The 21,092-nt window shown below is 46.0% G+C and overlaps 1 protein-coding gene across 1 annotated transcript in view; it reads left to right on the top strand.

Moving 5' to 3' along the window:
- Positions 1-21,092, top strand: part of PPARGC1B (PPARG coactivator 1 beta) — a 103,987-nt gene that overhangs the window by 68,227 nt on the left and 14,668 nt on the right. Inside the window, exons 2-5 of the mRNA XM_083481884.1 lie at positions 4,205-4,378; positions 12,635-12,847; positions 16,589-16,705; positions 19,859-21,017. Coding sequence (XP_083338010.1) covers positions 4,205-4,378; positions 12,635-12,847; positions 16,589-16,705; positions 19,859-21,017 — 1,663 coding nt within the window. The remainder of the gene's footprint in view (positions 1-4,204; positions 4,379-12,634; positions 12,848-16,588; positions 16,706-19,858; positions 21,018-21,092) is intronic.

The following is a 21,092-nucleotide window of genomic DNA, read 5'->3' as shown; positions in this document are numbered from 1 at the left end:
ATGCACAATGCAGTAAAGGAAGTGTGTGAAAAGGTAGCAGATTAGAAAAAGTCTCCGGATCCACCAGCTTCCCCACACACCCCTCCAGTAGCCACCTTTTCAAATGGTCACTGAAGTGCTTTTAGCAGCAGCTTTTTATGCAGATGTTAGTTGGCAATAATGTGTGTCTCCATAACGTGAAAAGTCCCTATCTGCTCATTTTTCCATGTGGCTTGGTAGAAGCTTGCCCTGCCCTGGACAGGTTGGGCGGAGGTCAGCTTGCAACCTTCTTCCATTGCGATTTTCTCTTTCTGCCAGTCTCCAGGCCTCTTCCTTGCCCCAAGACTGACCCTTCCCTACAGCCTTTGCTTCGTAACCTGAAGTCCATTTGCCCTTTCTTTCACCTAGTGTTCATACAGAAGGTGCGGGAGGACCCACCATTTACTGTTAGTGGAGACTGTGTCCTAAATTAAATTGGAAAACACAGAGAAGACATAAAGTCCCATTCCTGCGGGAAACAAGCCCTATAATCTGAGATTATCCAGTTAATAAAGACAGAACGAAGGGGGTGAAGAGGGGGAGATGCTGTCTCTTTCGTTTCTGTAACTTCTTGTGAAAATTGATTGTTAAGTCCTAGAGAGACTATTTGGAAAACTTCAAAGCAGTGCCTTGGATGTTATTCTCTCATTACAGCTTCTCAAATGCTCAGTTGATCTTGTGAGTTGAGAGCTAAATGCAAAACAAATATATTTGCTCTCCCCATTGTTAGGAAGCTCCCAAAGATCAGCAGGTCTTCACATAAAAGGGCTTCATGAATTTTCATTTATCTGGTGGTTGTTTTGAATGCTAGTCTTGGTCATTACGAGGACAAAGGCTTTTATCATCTACCAGCTCCATGGTGGCTTGCCTGGAATGGGTTTGTTGGCTCAGAAAGGCAGGACTGAGTGCTGACCCTACTCGCTGAATTCAGTGAACACTGTAAACGTACTGATGCCAGCAAAATTGGGATAAAAAATTTCCCAATCGGTGCTGTACTTTGCTAGATAAAAAGCATTTGTGGAGAAGCAGGAAATCTTGGTGTTCAAGTCTGTCCAATTCAGCTAATGGAGTCTAGCTGGTGAACTGAGGAACTCTGGATTCAAATCTCCGCTCAGCCATGAGAGTGTTACTCAGTTTTAACATTCCTCACAAGGTTGACTTGAAGATTGCAAGAGATGATAGTGCCATGTATGCTGGCCTGAATGTCTTGGAGGAAGAGCAGCATTCAATTATGAACAATAAAATCACATGTCACATGTCACTGAAACAAATTGGAGTCATAACATTGGCAAAATTCTTATACATCAGATAGAGTTTCTTCCTTACACTGCGCATGGTATAGATGTCAGTAGTGCCCAATGGCACAATTTTGCAGAAACCTTTGCTTGAGCTAGGGATGGGCCCATATGTCAATTTCAGGTTTCTCATTTTTCCAATCTTATGTTTTGTTCCCCACATTTGTACATCAGTTTGTGATGATGGTGATTTTTAAAAAGGTTTCATGAAGATTCACCAGCATTTCTGTGCAAATTTCAACTAGTAGACACATTTTTGTAAGTGGTTTTGCCTAAGAGACAGGTTTTTTGCAAAGGAATTTTCCTAATACAATGGATTTCCCCCCCACACACACACACACACCTGCCATCACCACCCATGTCAGTTCTACTAATATATACATTTTTGTCTATATTAAGTACATGTTACTTGGCTGCAGAACTGCACTGGAAAATTCGGAGAGTGCAGATTTTCGAGGATAACTGTGCTTCTGTCTTGTGTACTGCTTTGGGGAAGTGCAAAGTAGGGAGGTTCACCTTTCAGCCCAGACAGAGCCTACCTTTCCCCTCATCCATCCCTAATCTGAGCAGGCCTTGTCTTCTGTATCACAGTCCTCCCCCTCCTCTGCCTTTGTGCATTGTGGACCTTCGAAAGCCGCATCCCCCAGCATATCTGTGACCTTTGGTAGGCTTAGCAGTAATGGTGCAGTGCAGCATTACTGTGTCCTTCTCGGTCACTCGCTTTCGCCGACCGTGTTGGGAGTTTAATGCAATTGCGTATGCCTTGAGAATGTGGTGGAAATGGGGCTGGGTCTCAGCTGCTCTGTGTGATTGACTGGATATTTTTAGCTCAGTTCTTAGAGCTTAGATTGCCTTACATGCGCCAGCCATTGATTCTGCTCTATTATACTCTCGTTTTGGCTGGGCTTGAGGAGCAGGGGAAGAATACAATGGATTGTTAGAGCTGTTATTGAATTGGTGTCTGGAGAAACTTGTTTCTATAAGGAGAGATTGCCACGGGTATGAGGAAATATTGAAGCTCCAAGGCCTGCTTGCCACTGCCAAGAGCCTGGCGGAGCTAAGTTTAGCTGATGAATGGAGCTGGGGCTGGAAGGCCTGAGAAAGAAAGGGGAGGTTAGGGGTGGTCAGGACCCAGAATGCCCAGCAGGCCAAAAGTGCCACCTTCAGATGCACACAGGCCTCTGTTGCAGAGCCTTACCTGATTCGTGACTGTCTGGTGTACCCTATAAGCCTCTTCCTTTCCTTCCTAATTGCTGGCTATCAGGGCACTAGTATAAGCCCTGGATGTCCGCATTACGTCACTAAAGGCTGGAGTAGCTTAAGTGTCCCTTAAGAAGCCATGCAGCTGCTCTGGTGGTGTACGGGGGCGTCTGTGTATCTGTCTGACTGTCTGTCTTGCCTGAGGAGATCACCAGGGGTTGAACTGGTCTTCTGCTATTTTTATAACTCTGCTTAGCTGTTTTTATTATAATTTGTACACCACCTTGAGATGGACATGGAAGGCTAGCAATGGATCATGGTGATGATCCATGAGCAAGGGAACTGCCCCAAGAAAAGTTGAAAACGTCTGTTTCCTCTGAACTTGAAAAACCAAACCAAAAAAAAAAAAGCACCACAAGCACATCTTTGTAATTATACAGGAAACGGGCATTATTCATTTTGAAAGATTGTCCCTCGAAATGCAGCCATTTAATCTGAGTGATCTGCTGGTAGGTGGGTGGGTGTTTTCCTGTTCCTTTGAACAGAGACAGACTTGAAAGATGCATATTGTCAGTCACCCACCAGTAACCTCCTCCTCCTTTTTTGCCATGGGGAAACAAAGCATCTGGGCTGTCCTCCAGGGGGCTTGGCCTCTCGCACACTAGAAGGTAGTGGGAGTGATATTTCCAAGAGCACAGAAATGTTAATCTTAGAATCTGCATAATAGGATATTATCATGTTGATACTAGAAATACAAAACCCAAGCATTTCTTGCGAAAGCTGGCCAAGGTTGCAGCATCATTCCCAAATGGAAATACTAGATGTTGAGCGTGGAGAAAGTGCTCTGTTTTGCTTTATCCTTCAGTTTCTTTTGAATGGCATTGATGCACATATTCAAAGTCGGCAAAAATAATAATAATCACAATCAGGTACAAGTTGTCACTTCTAATTTAAGAAGGGGAATGAGAAGAATAGACCTAAATTCTGATCTTGCAGACAAGCCAGTAAGACATAATTATAATTCACCAGCAGGTAATAATGCGGAAAAGAAAAATGATCTCGGGATTTTTAGTTTTAATACATTGGAGGAGGGGCAGGAAATGCCTCATTTTACAGCATTCATGTCCTTTAGTACATGCTTACTTTAGAGGCACAACTCTTATTACACACTGCTCTGTTGTATTTTCCCAGTCATTTTATGTATTTATTTAAAACATTTCTGTATCCCCTTTCATCAGTAATACCAGGTCAGGTCAGAATAAGAGCCACTGGGAGTCATTTAGAACTATATCTGCCATCTTTAATTTGCTTTTTTTAGTTTCAATGTGGTTATTTTATAAAATTTTGTTTTGTTGTAAAAGGAATTCTTTTGAAGAACAGGCTAAAAATACCTCGGTAAATAAACAAATGTGGAACTGTTGCCTTTTTGGAGCTTGAAGGCTTTCTACAGGTGGCAGCCTGCCTTCAAGTGGTTTTAAATCCTCTTTGTTTTAGGAAGGTTTGGACTTTGGTTTCTTAGCTCCACGTTAGTGTGGCTTTTTATTGTGTAACATTTGGACACCCCTTAAAGACACCAGTGATCTGATCTACACCTTGTGAAGGCATGTGTGATTATATTTGACCTCATTTGGTTTTCCCAAGGATTGGCAAGCCAGCCAAGCTCACCATCCTTTTCTCTTTTACATCCACAGTATGAAGTGTCTGGTGAGGAACACCTCTACTCTGATTTCCCAGAGATAGATTTGTCCCAGTTGGATGCCGGTGACTTTGACTCAGCCAGTTGCTTCAATGAGCTGCAGTGGTGTTGCGAGCACTCTGAAACAGAGTCCAGCCAGTACAGTACAGATGACTCCGAGCTTTTTCAGGTACACTTCGCCGTGGGATTCTCTGTGTCGCTGTGGGAAATTTACTCTGGGTCACAACTTCCAAATTGTGCGTGTATCTTTCTCCAACTATAATACTGTCATTGGCAATATGTTGGTTCTGGGAGCCCACTGCAGAGAGGAAACACATTTCTAGAGGAAATAAGTGTATTCTATGGCCATTATTCTTCATGAGAAGGAGAACAGTGAAGGAATCCATGTAGCACATGTGGATTGTGCTGGAATGATCCCTAGGTAGGAGGGAAGAATGTAGTTTTCTGTTTACAGGTCTTCTGACAAAACATTTCTAGTCAGCAGCAGACAGTGTGGTGGGATGGAGGCCCTTACCTGACCTCTTGGCAGGTGAGTTGCTGCTGCTTACTTGGAGAGGGAGGGACAAGGAAGGGCAATACCATGCAAATGCACTGGGAGGAGTTCCAAACTGAACTCCACTGGTGTTTTTGCAGCTCACCACCACTGTGCCCCTCCCAATAAGTAGCAGTGACTCACTAGCCAAGCCCCACCACAACATCAGTTTGTTTCCTTCGTGATTCTGTGAAGGAAGAACACATATAAATCTGGCCTTCATTTGTCCAAGGAAAGGTGAAGGGTGATCTCTTGTTATTCTAAGGTGGCCTTCTTCATCCTTGGGTCCCCAAATATTGTTGGACCACATCTCCCATCATTTGTGACCATTGGATAAACTGGCTGGGGATAATGGGATTTGTAGCCCAGCAACATCTAGGGATGCATGTCAGAACAGTTCAGATCTAAAGTACTAATATATGGCCTGCTACCTGCAAGAGCAGTTGTTTTGGGCTACAGTTGGGATTTGCGGCTTCTTCCTTTGGCTTCCTGTGCAAAGTGCAGCCAGAAACATATGAAGCCACCTTATGCTGAAGGCCAAATTAGATAATACGTTAGGGCTGCACTCTTATATCCACTTACCTGAGAGTAAGCTCCATTGAATTACACAGAATTTAATTCAGGCAGAGTAGAAATGTGTAGGACCACAAAGTAAATGTGTGGTCACAATTGCACATCTTTCAACTTTTTTAAAATAGAAAAATAGCACCTGTGGGAGCCTTAGCCTAGATCAGGACTCTGTTACAGTGGAGGGGAACTAATCCTTCTCCCACCCCAGCACAGTTTTGCTGATAAAATAATTCATCCCAAACTGTGATTTGCCCCTAGAAGTGTTTTGGGGGCCACTCCCTATATAATAAATAGGTTTTTTGTTGTTGTTATTTGTTATTTTGCACCCCCTTCGCACAGCGCCCTGTGTGGGGGAACCACCCTAAATCCAGCGCTGATAATAGTGAGGGGGGGATGGAGAAAAATTGCAAGAGTTAACACCCTCATGCCTTTCAGTTCTAACTGGGATTGGGGGCTCCTGTAGCTATTTCTTTCTTTTTCACATTTTTCTTCTTAAAATGAAAGATATGTAAATGGCAACCACACACTGAAGGGTTCACGTTTGGCCCTCCATCCTATCAGTGGCTGAATAGTATCTCCCCTGACTAACAGCCACTCTCCAGAGTTTCAGCTGATGCTCTTTTTCAGCCTCAGCGCTTAGAGTCTCTAACTAGAGATACTGAAAATTGAACGTGGGACCGTGTTCTTCTGCACAGGAAACACGTGGTCTGCCACAGAAAGTACAAAACTAATCTAGCAACTATCTCAAAGTGAAGAAGCTACAGTACATCAATAATTCTTGCAGACAATCACACGCACACCAATAATCTCCTTTGCCTGCCCCTGCCTACCTGGTGCTTTGCCCCTTACGGCAGATGCAAAACAGGCCCAGGATGTTCCATATCCTGCCAGCACTCACCTGTTAATTCCTCCACACAGAGGAGGCTCGTTTCCCCCCTTTTCTGGAACAGCCTGATGAAAGCTGAGGAAAGGTGTCTGTGGGTGAGGAGGGGGGTCCACACTATTAATATCTCTTCTGCAGATGATTAGTGCTCCATTAATCTGCGCTTGGTTTCTAAATGGAGCAAGTGTAGTAAAGCTAATGAGGAGGCAGAAGAGCAGGCGAAGGCTGCTGAGCCCATCCTCCTGTGATCTATTATTAAAAGGAAATTACAGGATGGTGCCTTGTGCCATCCAGCCTGATTTCCAAACCTGACGGATTGTTCAGCAGTGGGTGGGAGGGAGGCAGCAAGCCAGGGAGGGGGGGGTGGCGATGGGAGGGGAAAGCTCATAGGAAGCCGCACACAAAGTGACGTGGCCCTGGAATGTTAATTTTCCAGCGCACAGAAAGCTTCCCTTTTATCTGACTCTCCAGCTTCGGCGTCACCTTTGCATCTCTCTGTGCACATGGATATTTTTAGCTGAGGCTCCCTCTCAGTGTGCTGCTCGTGCTCTCTAAATATATGTGGTCCCATTATACCAATCGGCGAGCTGAGACGCGGTGCAGGTGGATGGAGCCGTGAGCCCGCGAGGAAGATTAAAGGCGCACAGATTACCTGCGGGTGACACAGCTCCCTTGGCGCACCCCACGCCGCCTCCCCCTCCTTGCTCTTGGCTTTCCACAAAATACACACCATCTCCCAACAGGGCACAAGGTATTCATGGTGGTGTTTCCATGATCAGGATATGTTGTGAACAGTTCTTGGCTTCAGTTCTCCCCCTGTTAATTTAAGAAGACAGGAAGCTGCCTTGTGGCAGATCAGACCATTGCCCTACCTAGTTCAGTATTGCCTACACTGACCGGTAGGTAGCACCCCTTCAACATTTCGGACAGGGAGTCTTTCCCAGCCTTACCTGGAGATGTCAGGGATTGAAGTTGCAACTTTCTGCTTACAAGACAGATGCTCCACCACTGAGCTAGAGCCCTTCCCATTGTGTTCACATGCACACGATATGCCTGCTCTTGCCTTTTATGTCGAATGCCAGTAGCATTTCCAAGAGTCTAGAGCTAGTTCATATGATGGTGCCTCACCCGCCACCCCTGCTCCCTTCTTAACCCCATCATAGCCTTCCAGGTAACCTTTGCTTCCTCTGAAGGCTGAGCAACAAAGGAGCTTGGCTCCCTTTCTGCATCCTGCCATGCAGACTGGTCTGGCTGCTGCAGGCTCTGTCGGCTGGTCCCGCACCATCCCCACTGACTGACTCAGCAGGAACCAGGATGTTGGGAGAGTCCTGCACATTATGCAAAAACCTAATATTATTGCCGTTTAGTTCCTGTAATAAAAGAATAGTTCATCATTTTATACACTCGATTCCCGTGATGATCTTTGGCCGGGGTGGAGGATGTCTGAAGAGGTTCTTTGAAGTGCCTCGCCAGAGTAATTGAGAAAGGAAATCAAGGAGGCAGGAGGAGTGGGGAGAGAACAGTGTGGGGTATGAGTTTATACCTGGCCTGATGTAGTATCAGGAATTTGGCAGGAAAAAACCATTCTCCTCTTGCCTCTCCTCCATTAAATACCTGCTGCTTCAGGGGGAACAGATTGTTTGCTGTATATGAAGAGAAGGTGTTCTTTCTTTTTTCTTTTCTTTTCCTTTTGTCTTTAGCATAAGGTTGATTTTGGATTCCAGATTACAACTGCCTGCCAGTTCGCATTTTGTAGTGGAATTATCCACTCATGATGAACTTTTAAAGAATTCCTTCCCCACAGTGACACCTTCACATGCCAGCTTTACACTGTTCTTGCAAAAGGTCGAGAGTGACTGACAGGCCGTCATTGCGGGATACATATTTTCCACTGAACTTCCTGAGGAAAAGATAAACAGAGCTGAAAAGTAAAAGGCAGGTCTTTTAGGAATGAGCAGAGCCTGATGAAACGTACCCTGCTGATGTCCTCCTGCCTGCAGAAGTATCTCACCAATGCTGGAAGGAAAATAAATTTGTCAGGAGAACACAGCCCCCTTTGCTGCCCTTCCTTCTGAGTGCTGCTGTTTCCGCCATAGTTTCTCGTAGTGCTGACATGAATATTTGGGGTTAATGGTGGCTGTAGTCAAATCCAAATAAGCACATACTCACAGTCAGTGGGGATTCTTCGTTTCTTCAAAGTTAGGCACATCTCTTTGTGTCCGAGAGCCAATTCAAATGTTCATGCAAATGCCTGATGCAGAACTCTGTCATGAGAATGCAGATGGGGGGGGGGTTAGGAAACAAGCAGTACCAGCATAAGAGGCAACAAAGGAGTGTGGGAGACTGTGCCACATTACCCCAGTAAAGCCTGAATTGCCTCCAGTGAAGGTTCCCCGTGCCTGCTTCTAATCCAGATAGACTGGCATTCCTAGGTGATTGCAGCTGGCTCTGGCTCAGCACCTCCCTGTTCTGGAATGCCCCCTTTGGGGGCCTTGGTTGACACTGGAGTGTGTAGGGATCCTGCTGGCAGCACCTGCACCCTCCCACATCTTTGGCAGGCAAAACAGGCGGCTCTCTGGTGTCCCTCCACAGGTGAAAGCTGGCAGGGCTGGACAAAGGAGCACCTCCACCTAGTTCACACACAAGTACACAGCTCACGACAAAGGGCATTTGCATTGCACGCTTAGCCAATAAGGCATCAGGGCAAGGTTCTCAATAAGATGTCAGTAAGAGTCGGGCACGACTAAACAACTAAACAACAACAACAACAAAGTCTAATGAAATTCTACAGCCAGGCTTGGGCACCTTACCTCCTGCGCCACCAATGCGCAGTTTTCACTGCGAACCTGGCAGAGTGAGCACTGTGCTTCAAAGGTACCCACTAAGCTGCAGCACCAGCTGACTCCAAGGGCCAATCCCTGTCCACCAAGCCCTAGCTTTAGAGCCTAGCATGAGGACACTTTCTAAGTGCTGTTAAAATTTCGGGGGGGGGGGCGGGTTGGAAGGAGGGAGCTTTCTCCCACCCCAGCCTCCAAAATTTCTCTCTTCCTTCAGGCCCTTAGAACCCTGCCCTGCTCCCTCCCGTGTTTTCTGCTGTGGAAATAGACACCTTTTTTATTTGGGCTTCACTTGCTTTGGAGTGACAGGCAGCTCCTGCAGGTCCCAGGAGCCCGTATACTGGAAGTTGGACCTTGCCAAGTCCTGACACTTTCAGACTCATAGCATGCATTGTCTTTATCAACCTGTTGTTCTAGAAAGGAAGGAAGGAAAGAAAGAACTTTGTTTTTGAAACAAGTTCCTTCTTTCTTTCTTTTCATCAACTCTTTATAACCTCAGGTACAGAGAAGTGATACAGTACTCCATTATGTTGGGAGGAATGCTAAAGCAAATAATAACATTGAAATTGTCAAGAGCAAAATGCTGCATGACTGTCTTTCAGTTAACATTTGGAGTCCTGCAGTCTCAGACCTGATTTTTGCAAAGTTTAAACATATTGGCTGTGACAGGTCAGAATCAAAGAACTGTAAAATAGCTGCATGGGAAATTCAGCTTGGGAAATTAGGAATAGCAGCAAAACGTTTGTTATTCAAAACATCTGGTTGTTAAAATCCACTGGCTCTCACCCTCCCCTGAACCATTTAGCTATAATCTGAACTCAACAGTGTTCTTTTTTATCTACTCTTTGGATTTCCAGGAATGATTCCAGTGTTCATCATACTCAGATATCTGCAACTGTGCAGTTTAGGGAACTGCTTGATTTGAGTACATAAAAAGTGGGATGCAAGATTACATGGCCCTGTGTACTGTCATGTTCCAAATGAATCATCCTGAAATTAACCACTAGAAAAACTGGCACCCTCAGCCGGTTTTCCTAGTGGTTTTCCTAGCGGTTACCAGGGATGTCCAATAGCTTTCGGGCCACTGCAGCACCTCTGCTTGAGTCGTCAGAGGTGATTTGCTAAACCATGTCTTAAACTGTACAGGCACTTCGCTGGTTCTACCTCATTGCAGCATAGAGTCAATTCTAGACCTCAAGGATTAATCTGCAAGATGTGGTGGGGTGTGGCAAAGTGCATGGAGAAACACATTTTAAAACAGAGGGTTAGGTTCCATTATCATCTGCTAACTTCCAGTTCTAAGATTGTAATCGCACCAAGGGTTGTATTCATCATATTGCTAAGGGGATCCTTTCATCAGCGGAAGCATTTCTGCTTGTCCGACAGAGCAGCCTCCCCTCTCCTTCTCCCCACATTCTGTTCTGGCTGTTTCCCTGACCCTGTGGAGCAAATTTGAGGAGGGCATAGGGGGAAGAAAGAGGGGAAGTCCCGTTGCACTAGGGGTAATCCCTGCACTGGCTTCCACTAGCGCAGCAAGTTAGTTGACTGTGACCCAAAGCTTCTTACAGATGCAGGATGGATGAGAGTTTTCCCCATAGGGTCTGTCAGCTCATGGTCCACCCTCTATTGAGTTCTTTCTTCACTGGACACTCAAATTCACCAATTCCATCATTCATTGGTATGGCGCCCAAGCCAAAGTAAGGCCAGTTTCTACTACAACCTTTACAGCGTGATTGTCACCGGGAAGGCAAATCATGTGGGAAGCTGCTTCTGTGATAAACCTGTGTGCTTCAGGCTGATTGTAAACATATCAGTAAAACCCAGTAAGACAGTGGGGACAACCCAGCTGAAGTTAAGCAATTTTAAAGCCCCACTGATTGAAGGGGCAGAGTTTTGTGCATGTGCATATAATTCTTTCATTGAAATCAAGATTTTACAATACCTGCCTCTGGTTGGATCGTGTCCACTGATTCCAACTGAGCGCTTCAGTTGCCTGTGATTTTTATTGCTAAAAGATAACTTTGTCATCAAGTGCAAAATATCTGATAGATATGGATATAAACTGGGAGGAAAAGCTGGATGTAAGTTGTTGGGTTTTTCTCTATCAAATTTAGTACAGAGAAGAGGGGAATAGCTATGCATGTGCAGTCTGTGTGAAGTTTGTACCCTTCAGCCTCAGACCCAGCAGCTAATGGAGGGGCAAATTTTAATCTGAGATCAAAGCTGTACAGTATGGTCCTACGCATATTTACTTAGAACTGAATCCCATTGAGTTCAATGCGGCTTAGCCTGTGCAAGTGTGCTAGTTGATCAATTCTTTCATTAAACTTACAGCCTTCCTTTAGTGCGCCATTTGTATCGGTTGAAACATTTCTAAGGCTGCAATCCTAGGCATATCTTCCTGAGAGTAAGTCTTACTGAACTCAGTGTGACTTGCTTCCAAGGAAACCTCCGCAGAATTGGGATGCAAAGTAGGCCAGAAACAACAAAGATGGGGAAATGTCTGCAGGAAAATCAGGGAATCCTCACTGACATCTGTTATTTTAAGATAGGGATTTGTAGTTTATTTTTTTCTTTTAAGAACAATGTGCATCAGCTGTAAGTCAGACAGCAAAATCCTTCCAACATAAACCCTTTTCGGAAGCAGAAATATAGCTAGAGATAAGATCTCCAGCTCTTGCAGAAATAAAGCTCACCTCCAAATCAAATCATATCTCAACAAACCTAGGTGAATGCTGTTAAAAAATAAAACCTTTAATCGTGGAAATTATATTCATGGATGGGTTACACTGTTAAAGGCTTCTCAGAACTTTCCTTGCCTGCTTTCACAGAAAGGGAGGGAGGGAGGGAGGGAGGGAGGGAGGGAGGGAGGGAAGGAAGGAAGGAAGGAAGGAAGGAAGGAAGGAAGGAAGGAAGGAAGGAAGGAAGAAAACCGTAGCAGAGGGATTACATATGGATGCTATATGATGATGTACAAATGTAAGTGTGTTATTACATTTTGGATTCTAATAAACTCCATGTGGGTTCTATGCAATTAAAGGATGCTCAGAATAGACAAATTCAAGTTGGTGGGTGAAAGTCAGTCATGTCCATGATCTGCTCTGAGTAGGACTAGTGTTGGATACAACCCTATGTATCTTAGGGTTCATAGATTGTTTTTGCAATACAGAGGTACCTCAGTTTTTGAACTTAATCGGTTCCGGAAGTCTGTTCTTAAACGGAAACCGTTCTTAAACCGAGGTGCGCTTTCCCTAATGAGGCCTCCCGCCGCCGGTGCCCTTCCACCGCTTGGATTCCGTTCTTAGACCGAGGTAAAGTTCGCAAACCGGGGCCCTACTTCCAATTTTGCAGAGTTTGTAAACCGAATAGCTCGTAAACAGGGCTGTTCTTAAACCTAGGTACCCACTGTATAGTGATATATTCAGCCTCAGTGGTTTCGTCTGCATGGTGTTTCCTTTCCTGCGCACATCCCTTTAATGTGATGTCATTTGAGTTGTTCTCTTGTAGGAGGCATTTTGATTGGGTAACACTCTCTCTCTCTCTCTCTCTCTCTCTCTCTCTCTCTCTCTCTCTCTTTCTCATTCTTCTGACTCCTCCCACCAGATTATTGACAGCGAGAATGAAGCGCTGCTGGCGGCTCTCACCGAGACACTGGATGACATCCAGGGAGACGACATGAGCCTGGCCGCCTTCAGACCTATGGACGAGGGGGACATGCCCAACAGCGGCTGCACGTCACTCACCCCCTCTCCCAAACCTGCCGCCCCTCTCCCGAGGGGGCCTCCTCTGGCCCCAGAGGTTGATGAGCTGTCTCTAGTAAGAACCCACTTCCTACTGTTTAAGGTGGATTTGGATGCGCCTCTGATAAGCCGGCTGCATGGGTATGATAGGAAGCAAAGGTCTGAATTTTTTCATTATAGGCTTACAATTATAACAATACAAAAAGCATATACCTGTTATTGTATACGTATACATGTGCTGCACCATTGCTCTCACTCCGGTTTGCTCCATTGCCATCCTCATGGGGGAAAGAGTGTGACCGTTGCGGGGAGGGGGAATCGAGTGCGGGTCAGGCGTGTGAATGGCATCAGATGCATTCCAGAGCTGCAATCATCTTTAAACAAGCCCCACTCCAGTGGTGCCTCATTGTCTGCTGTTTCTTTCTCTTTTTTGATATATCTCATTTCCCAACATTCCCCCCCCCCGTTCCTCCTCGCCCACTCCCACCCTCCACTCTCTGTCTCCAAGTGCTGATCCCTCGCATGATCAGAGGCGTGAGAAAAGCTCCCTCCTCGCTATGAGGTTGGCTAGTGTCGCTGATCTGCTGTATCCCCTTATGGTCAGGGCTGAATGTATCTGCACCACCTTGCTGAAGCTTAGGCAGGTCTGGGTCTGGTCAGTGCCGGGGGCGGGGGGGGGGGGGGCACAGACAAAGACAACACTCCATGGCTGGGTCGCCCTGTGTTCTATAATAGAAGAACACGAGAAAATGAGCAAATAAATTAGTATTTATTTGCTTTAAAAAACAGAAAAAGTATTGTGCACCATGATATCCTGAATAAAATGATGGAAAAGAAATCTCTGCATGTATAGCAAATTGAAAGCTTAGCCCAGGTTTCCCAAATAAATAACTGAAAATCTGGAGTCTGTGACCACTATGCATTATGCAAATCAAGCAGACTGCGTATTTTTCCTTTGGCGTAATTTTATTCTGCTTTGGCTAGTCTTAGGAACTAGGACTACCACCACTCCTACCCAGCCAACAACCAGAAGTTTAGTTACTTCCCACACTTTTGAGATTTCATCTGGTATTGCCTACACGCTTTCAAGAACCTGAAGCTTGCCTTTACACTGAAGAGGTTCTCTGGAAAGCCAAATTCTGTGCCTAGAGCCATATTCCAGCCCCTGCCCTGCTCTCTGCTCCCTTGAGGATACACAGAAGTGAAGAATGCACAACGCCCTTTTTGTGACTCCTGGATTTTGGGGGCTTGGTGAAGCTTGAAGTCCTAGCTATTCTGTGACTTCTGTCAGAGATCCCTTCTTAGCAAACCTGCAAGGAGTGGTGGAAGGGGAAGAGGGCACTGTGGATGGCGTCTTCACGGAGAACGCCACATTTTCAGAACCTGTTTTCACTTAGCACATGCCCAGAGCCGGAGGCTACAGAGCCTTCGACCCTCCACCCTTCTGTTACTTGGCCATGCTCTAAATCATCCTACAAGAGTGTTGGTTTTAGAGGACTCCATATGTTCCCACAGGCTCCTGCCTATCATTCTCTATTCCCCCTCCTCCCCCTTCCCTTATCTGTCATTAATGAATGTCATGATTTCTAAAAGTGTTCTGGCGGCATCTAGTGGTGAAATATATGGCATTTTCACTTCACACAAAAGTGTGCATGTGTGTGGGTGTATAATATTTATATATTTATAGATATATATATCACACAAATCCATATGTGTATATATAGGATGTATACGTTGCAGGAGAGAAGGAAATAAACTTTTCATTTATATATATTACATATATATTATATCAGACAGCAGAAATTTTCACTTAAAATTGTGATGGAGAAAGCAGGCATTTGACCGTGGGAACTGACTGATTGAATCTCCATCGTACACTTAATTGTTAAAGAGCTTTTTTGAGTTTCCAGACTGCCTTTGAAGATTTCCCCCGACTGCCACGTTCCCACAAGAGTCAAATCTGGCATTAATGTTAACGGATCCCATGTTGCCTTCAACGTGAGAGTGTGGAATGTGAAACCTCGCCTCCCCCCTTTTTTAAAAAAAAACAAAACTGAAATATTCTAGCCATGTAATCAGGAACATTTAGGTCATGATACCAGATACCCCAAGATAATTTTTCAGTCTGCTGTTTTGCCCACAACTTCCTTGATGGGGTTAAAATAGCACTCGTCCAAAGGTTCATATTTATATTTATTTCTTTTTTAAAAAAAGAACCTTGTAAATACTTGGTATTTGGACAGAACGTGCATCTTCAAAAGACTTTCGAGCTGATGAATCAATTAGTCAATCAATCAATCAATCAAAGGCCATGTTGGAATGTTACATCCCACTGATTGATTTTCAGGCGCTGATGCACTTGCTTCCTTGACGCAAATTGGATGCCCGTAAAAATATATATCACAAGTTAGGGTTTAAAGGATGGGTGGGAATTAACCTCACTATCCAGAAGCCAGTTCAACAACAACACCCATGATTCTTCAAACTGCAAAGAGCTATCTCTCTCCCCCTCCAACGTTTTACTTAAGAGAGCCTGGGGTGGAGGTGCCTGAATCTCTGCTGCCATGAAGGCAGCATGCTTGCAGAATCCAGGACTTGCCAATTTTTAAGATTAGGCAGGATAATTTTCACACACACACACACACACACACACACACACACACACACATGTCTTCCTCTGTACCTAGGGAGTTTCTGCCATCGAGGGACACTTAACTCCACAAATGGTGTCCCACCGTTTAATTATGGCAACAGAATGTTCATTTTGCACAATCAGACTTGATTTGATTATTCAGTGCCATGACAGGTCTGGTCCTCCTTAGAGAAGGCGACAGAGGTAGCAGCAGTTGGCACAGCAGCACCGCACAACTGACTTCCTGACACTGAGCTAAGATGGAGAGGGGTGGGCAGGGCAGGCAGAGCTCAGCATGGTGTAGGCATGGTGGCTGGAGCATCAGATTGGCTCCCGCCACTGCACCCACACCAGACTCAGCTCTCTGTGCAAACCCCCCCCCCCCATGGTAAGCAGCAGTGACATTAGGCATTGCCTGTGCCACCCTGCCAACCACTGCTAGTAGTAAGTGGCACACACCTTGGTTTCCCTGAAAGATACTCCAGAGACGTTAAGGAGGAGTACCCAGAGAAGGATTGTGAAATGTTTTGTATAACATGCGATGAGTATTGTTGATAAGCCATTGTCCCTTCCCTATGAAGTAACTTTTGAACTTTTGATACCTGCAGCCAAAGAGCTCTCCAGAAAGATGTTTGGTTTTTTGCAAAAATGATTTGTTTTTTGTGCGGCTCTTTCAGGAATTCTTCATATGCTATATAATTGCTATATGAACAGCACCTCCATGTAGGAAAATGGCACAAAACCTGCAGGCAGATCCTCATATGTGATGGTCACGCATGCAGGCTTTTTCGCTGCACGTAGCTATGAATGAATTTTTGTCATCACCTTGATGAGCTTTAACAACAAGGCAGTGAGCCTCCATGGAGCTGGGTCTTGGTAAGTATCCAATGCCAGTTGGAACTGCAAGCCAGACCCAACTCAGGTGGCAATAAATTCGGAAACGGTCTTTTCCAAGCCCCTGTTTGCTTTCAGTCTCAGCGTGTGTTGGAGCCTCCCCATGACCCTGATTCATGTGACTCTTCGAACATCTGTGGCTGCCAAAACTCATGTTGTGGGGGTGGGAGGGCTGGATCTCCACTCCTGCTTAGAGGAGAGCAGGAGGGTTGACCTGGGATAATTTAAGCAGACGTGGTTGTTCATTCATGTAGGAATTCCGACTCTTTCTTTCACCGCTTCCCTTTCCAGCTGAAGAAGTTGCTCCTTTCTCCATCCAATGTGCCTCCAAGCTATGAGGTTCAGAGAGAGGGGAGCACATGGCGTCAAGGAACTCCCAAATCCAGACCCCAGCGACCCTGTACAAAGGTATTGTTTGGCCTTAGCAACCCTAACCTTTGCCCTAAGATAGCACACCGCACTATATTTACCCAAGATTAAATCCAAGTTGTACATTACAGCTCACCTCCCATTTTAAACAGAAGAAGTATGGTCAGGAGGGCCTAGTAAGCACTGGCACACTCCCATCAGTATTGTTAGAAGTGTTTTGTAAAGTTTTATTTATTTGTTAAATGACTTCTGTCTTGCCTCTCCTCAAAACACTTGAGGTTGCTTGCAGTAATGGCTTAACTTCACCAACGTTTTCACCAACAAAAAAGGTTGTAGCAGGCAAAAATAGTTCCCATGGCCACTCTTATCAGTGTAATCATGGTGATGTCTACTCAGAAAGTGGGATTTACTTCCAGATGAGTGTATATAGGACTGCAGCCTTAAACAGCTCACAACCTTTCCTGAATAAGCCCGGGGTTGGTTGTGTGCCAGGAGGTGAGCAGTGAGGTAGACAAGCGGGCCTTTTGTGCAACCAAGGTGCCACAGTCAAAAAGGCCCTCTTGTGCATGTTTGGCCACAGTGCTTCAAGCACAGCAGAGCCTCCATCGATCATCTAATTGAGATGCATTCAGAAGTTGGGGCTTGAAAGCCCATGACATGCTGCCCAAAGTGAGGGTGGTATTGATTTCACATTGAATGCATGTGGAACTTAGGCTGAGATGGCCGTGCCCTGTGTGTGTCATCTGAGCAGTTTGAACTAATGGCAGCTGTTGGGGCAGTGGCACCAGAGGGCCAGCAGGTGACTCAGTTGCATCTTGCACTACCTGGAGCATCCAAGTGAGCCATTGGAGTAGCCCTACTTAGGGTGCATGATGGGACCCTGGCCTAGCTAAGCAAGACCTTTGCTTACTACTTTAAGCAAAAACAATGCATCTTGGTCATGTTGACTTAAATCTGGTTTTTTAATGTCACTGTTGTCCTTTAAAATTGAGGTGGTACTGTACCCTGGATCTTCAAATCTTTATTATTTAGCCAAAGGTCATCCATTGACAGGCCATCATGCATTTTTATGCAGTCCCTTGTGAACATACCAAATGTTAATCAAGGGGTGGTTTAAAAAAGCTTGCCCTAATCTCACTCATAGAGATTTTATTTTTCTTTCTAAATTTATCAAGAGGCAAGGGATTTTTTTAAAAAAACTTTTCGTTATTTATATCTCTCTGTGGGGATTTGAAGAAAGCAGCTAGGGCAGCTAGATGCAAAAGAAATCTGGGCTCCTGTGCCCTTTAATGGTGGTGTTGGAGAGGGAATTTCAGCCAGTGTAGCTTGTCATGCACATTTATGGATGTTGCAGGAGCCCTGTCCTCTCGCATTGGGCCACTCTAGTAGTGCCCTAGCCACGGTGCCCAGGCACACATGCTCCATAAACTGTGAGACCAGTACTGGCAGGTGGAATCCACTGTATTGTACGGTTTGTCTACCCTTGAGGAATTTGGGTTGCGTAGCAGGAATAAAGAGCCATGAATACAGAAGCTGGCCATACCTGGGTTAACGGAGAGATGAGAGAGAAAAAACAGGACACTGGTAGTGATATCAGAGTGAGCCTTCTCAAAACAAGAAGGCTTTCATCTGCGTGCCCTTTGGAGTGCGGTATACAAAGAGCCTCTTTATTTTCCCCAGATTCCCTTCGTCTTTAAATTTTGTCATGATGATCTTTCCCCTCTTCTCTCTCACTCTCATCCTTGACCCCAAATTAGAATGGAGCTTCCCAGCAGCTGACTGAACTGACTTTAGCTGGGCAAAGAGCTACACGTACAGTTGCAGAACCAGTCCAGTCATTTAAACTAATCCCCTGAAATCCACACAAGATGCCATTAAAGATTTTCCACTTGGGTGATGGAAATTGTGCAGTGCATTAGGCAAGTGGATTTAGATTGCATGGGAAAGGCAGGGCTAAGTGAGGGGGGGGGGAGGAGAAAGAGAGAGACAGTGACCCTTCCATGCCAACTGGAAGAAAGGGGAGGCAAATCAATACTATTTGCCACATACAGCAGCTAGAAAGAAATTTGATGCAAGGGGTGTGAAGAATCCCTTTGATCTCTCTTGCTCTGTGTAGTTCTTGAAAGGAGCTGTTGAAAAGTGTACATACATCCTCTCCTTTCTCATCTCTCCTGCCCAGTTCTTTAAACCCTGTATTAGCTTCCAGCAGCTTCTCCAAATCTTCATTTGATTTCTCCTACCCAGGGCATTCACTAAGGAACAAGGCTCTGCATCTCAACAGGTTATATCCCTCCTATTCTTCTGTTATATTTACACATACACAAACATAGGAGGATAAGGATGGAATCAATTTAAACTTCCACCCAGCTTTTATTGTTTCTCTTCAAGTTGTGCACAGATGACTCTTATATATGATTCTTAAAGAACGGGCATGTCCTCCCATTACTTAGCTTGTGTACATATGCCATAGGCTTTGTGCTGAGAGATAGCAGAGATCCATGCATAGGTAGATAAGTTTTCATCATCCATTTTCTTCTCTGATTCAGGCAGGGCAAGGGCCTCCTTGACCATGGTGGTAACGAATGCTCCCCTCATTATTAGTGGTGTCAAAGGCATCATCTGATAAATGCCCACAGTATTTGCTCAGTCAGTGTAACAGGAATTGAAACACAGGGCAGAGTGAGGCTTGCATTAAGCAGCAACCTTTACTGGAAAGTAGTATTGCTGCTTGCTACCAAAAACCTGGCTGCTGAGGAAGAAGAAGAAGACGATGACAAATACAGTTTAGTGGCTTGGATGCAAGGCCCTTCATTTACTACCTTAGAATCTGACACGAAAAAGCCAGATTCTGCAAGTTCTCTGAAAGTAGATGAGAAGAAATAAGTTACACAAAGGGTACAAGTAGTTGCTTTATAAAATTGCATCAGACAGATCCTATAGGCATTAATGAAATGTAACTGATAAATTACCAGGGTGAGCACAGAAGAGGCTGAATAGTTCTTCATATACAGTAGATTATTGATTCCATAAAATCTTCTGGGGTGTAAACATTTCTACAGAAATCTGCTGCAGTTGCTTACTGTAACCACCAAACATGGAATGTGATGAGGAGATGAGGACTCTGTCTATGGTGTGGCTGGGAAGAAACTCATTCTTGGTTAGCCTAACTTCCTTTTCCCTCTGCTCTTGAAGGTGGACGGTGTCCGAGACCGAAAGCCGAGTTTTCTCCAGGCCCAGAGCCGGAGCTGCACCGAGCTTCATAAGCACCTCACCTCCATCACTGCCCACTGCCCACACACAAAGGACAACTGGCCACCGGACGAGTGCCACAGTGGCGGCACGGAGCCCCAGAGTTATTGTGCCCACCATGGAGAGGACAGCGACTCCGGTGAAGAGTTGCTGCCCTGCGGCAACATGGCAGCGACTCCACCGTCTTCCTCCGAGGAAGGCACCGGAGAGAAGGAGCTGCACGCTACTGTGGAGCTCATCCGCTACATGCACACTTACTGCCTTCCCCCCAGAAAGCTGCCCCCCACAGACCTTGCCGATGTGAGACACCAGCATTTCCACAGCCCGTCCAAGAGGGCCAAGCCGGATTGCCCCCTGCAGCGGCCTCCGCTCTGCAGCAAGGACAGTTGCGCACCCAGCTCTTGGCACCTCTCAGCGGGCTGCAAGCAGCCCAGAGCCCCCGCAGCCAGCTTCTCCATCCTGAAGGAGCTGCTTGCCAGAGACCTCCCGTGTGATGTGAGCAAGCCATACCGGTTGGCCAAGCCTGCATACGCCTCCTTGACCAGGCTGCAGCCACCCAAGGCTCCGGGAGCTCCGCCGCCCGAGGCTGCTGGGGGATCCACGGAGGCATGCAAGTCCACGGGCAGAATGCCACCAGAGGTGAAAACGGAGCCCAGGCAGGGCCTCAAAGCGGAGTCCGAGGTGAAGGAAGAGACCGGCGTCCCTGCGGAGGAGGAGGAAGACTGTGCAAAGCGGCCCCAGCTGGCCTTTGGGAAGGCAGGCCGCAAGCAGGAGAGCTTTATTTATGCCGTGCGGCGCTCCAAAAGACTCAACCCTGAGCTCAGTCTCTGGCTTTCGTTCCTTGACGATTCTCCCCCTGATCCGGCCACAGCCCCTCAAAACAAAGTGGCCTCCCCAGAACTGTCCCTGTGCTCCTCCACTCTGCAGAACTTTGACAGGGAAGCACCAGCAGCAGAGGTTGAAGTGAGCGGTGCAGGAGAGGCAGAGGACAGGTATCAGAGTCTCCCGATGGAGCTGCAAACCCCCTCACCAGAGAGCTCCGGGGAGAGCGAAGCATGTGAGATAAGCGAGAGCCAGTGCTGCGCCCTTTTGCATCAGACAGGTACCCTAAGTCAGAGTCTGAATGTATGGGGAACATGGGAGGGGACATAGGAAGCTGCCTTATGCTGAGCCAGAC

Source organism: Podarcis liolepis (genome assembly GCF_965112155.1).
Source record: "Podarcis liolepis genome assembly, chromosome: 2".
NCBI lineage: Eukaryota > Metazoa > Chordata > Lepidosauria > Squamata > Lacertidae > Podarcis > Podarcis liolepis.
The sequence above is the reverse complement of the archived record's forward strand: the minus strand, read 5'-3'. Positions and strand labels throughout refer to the sequence as shown.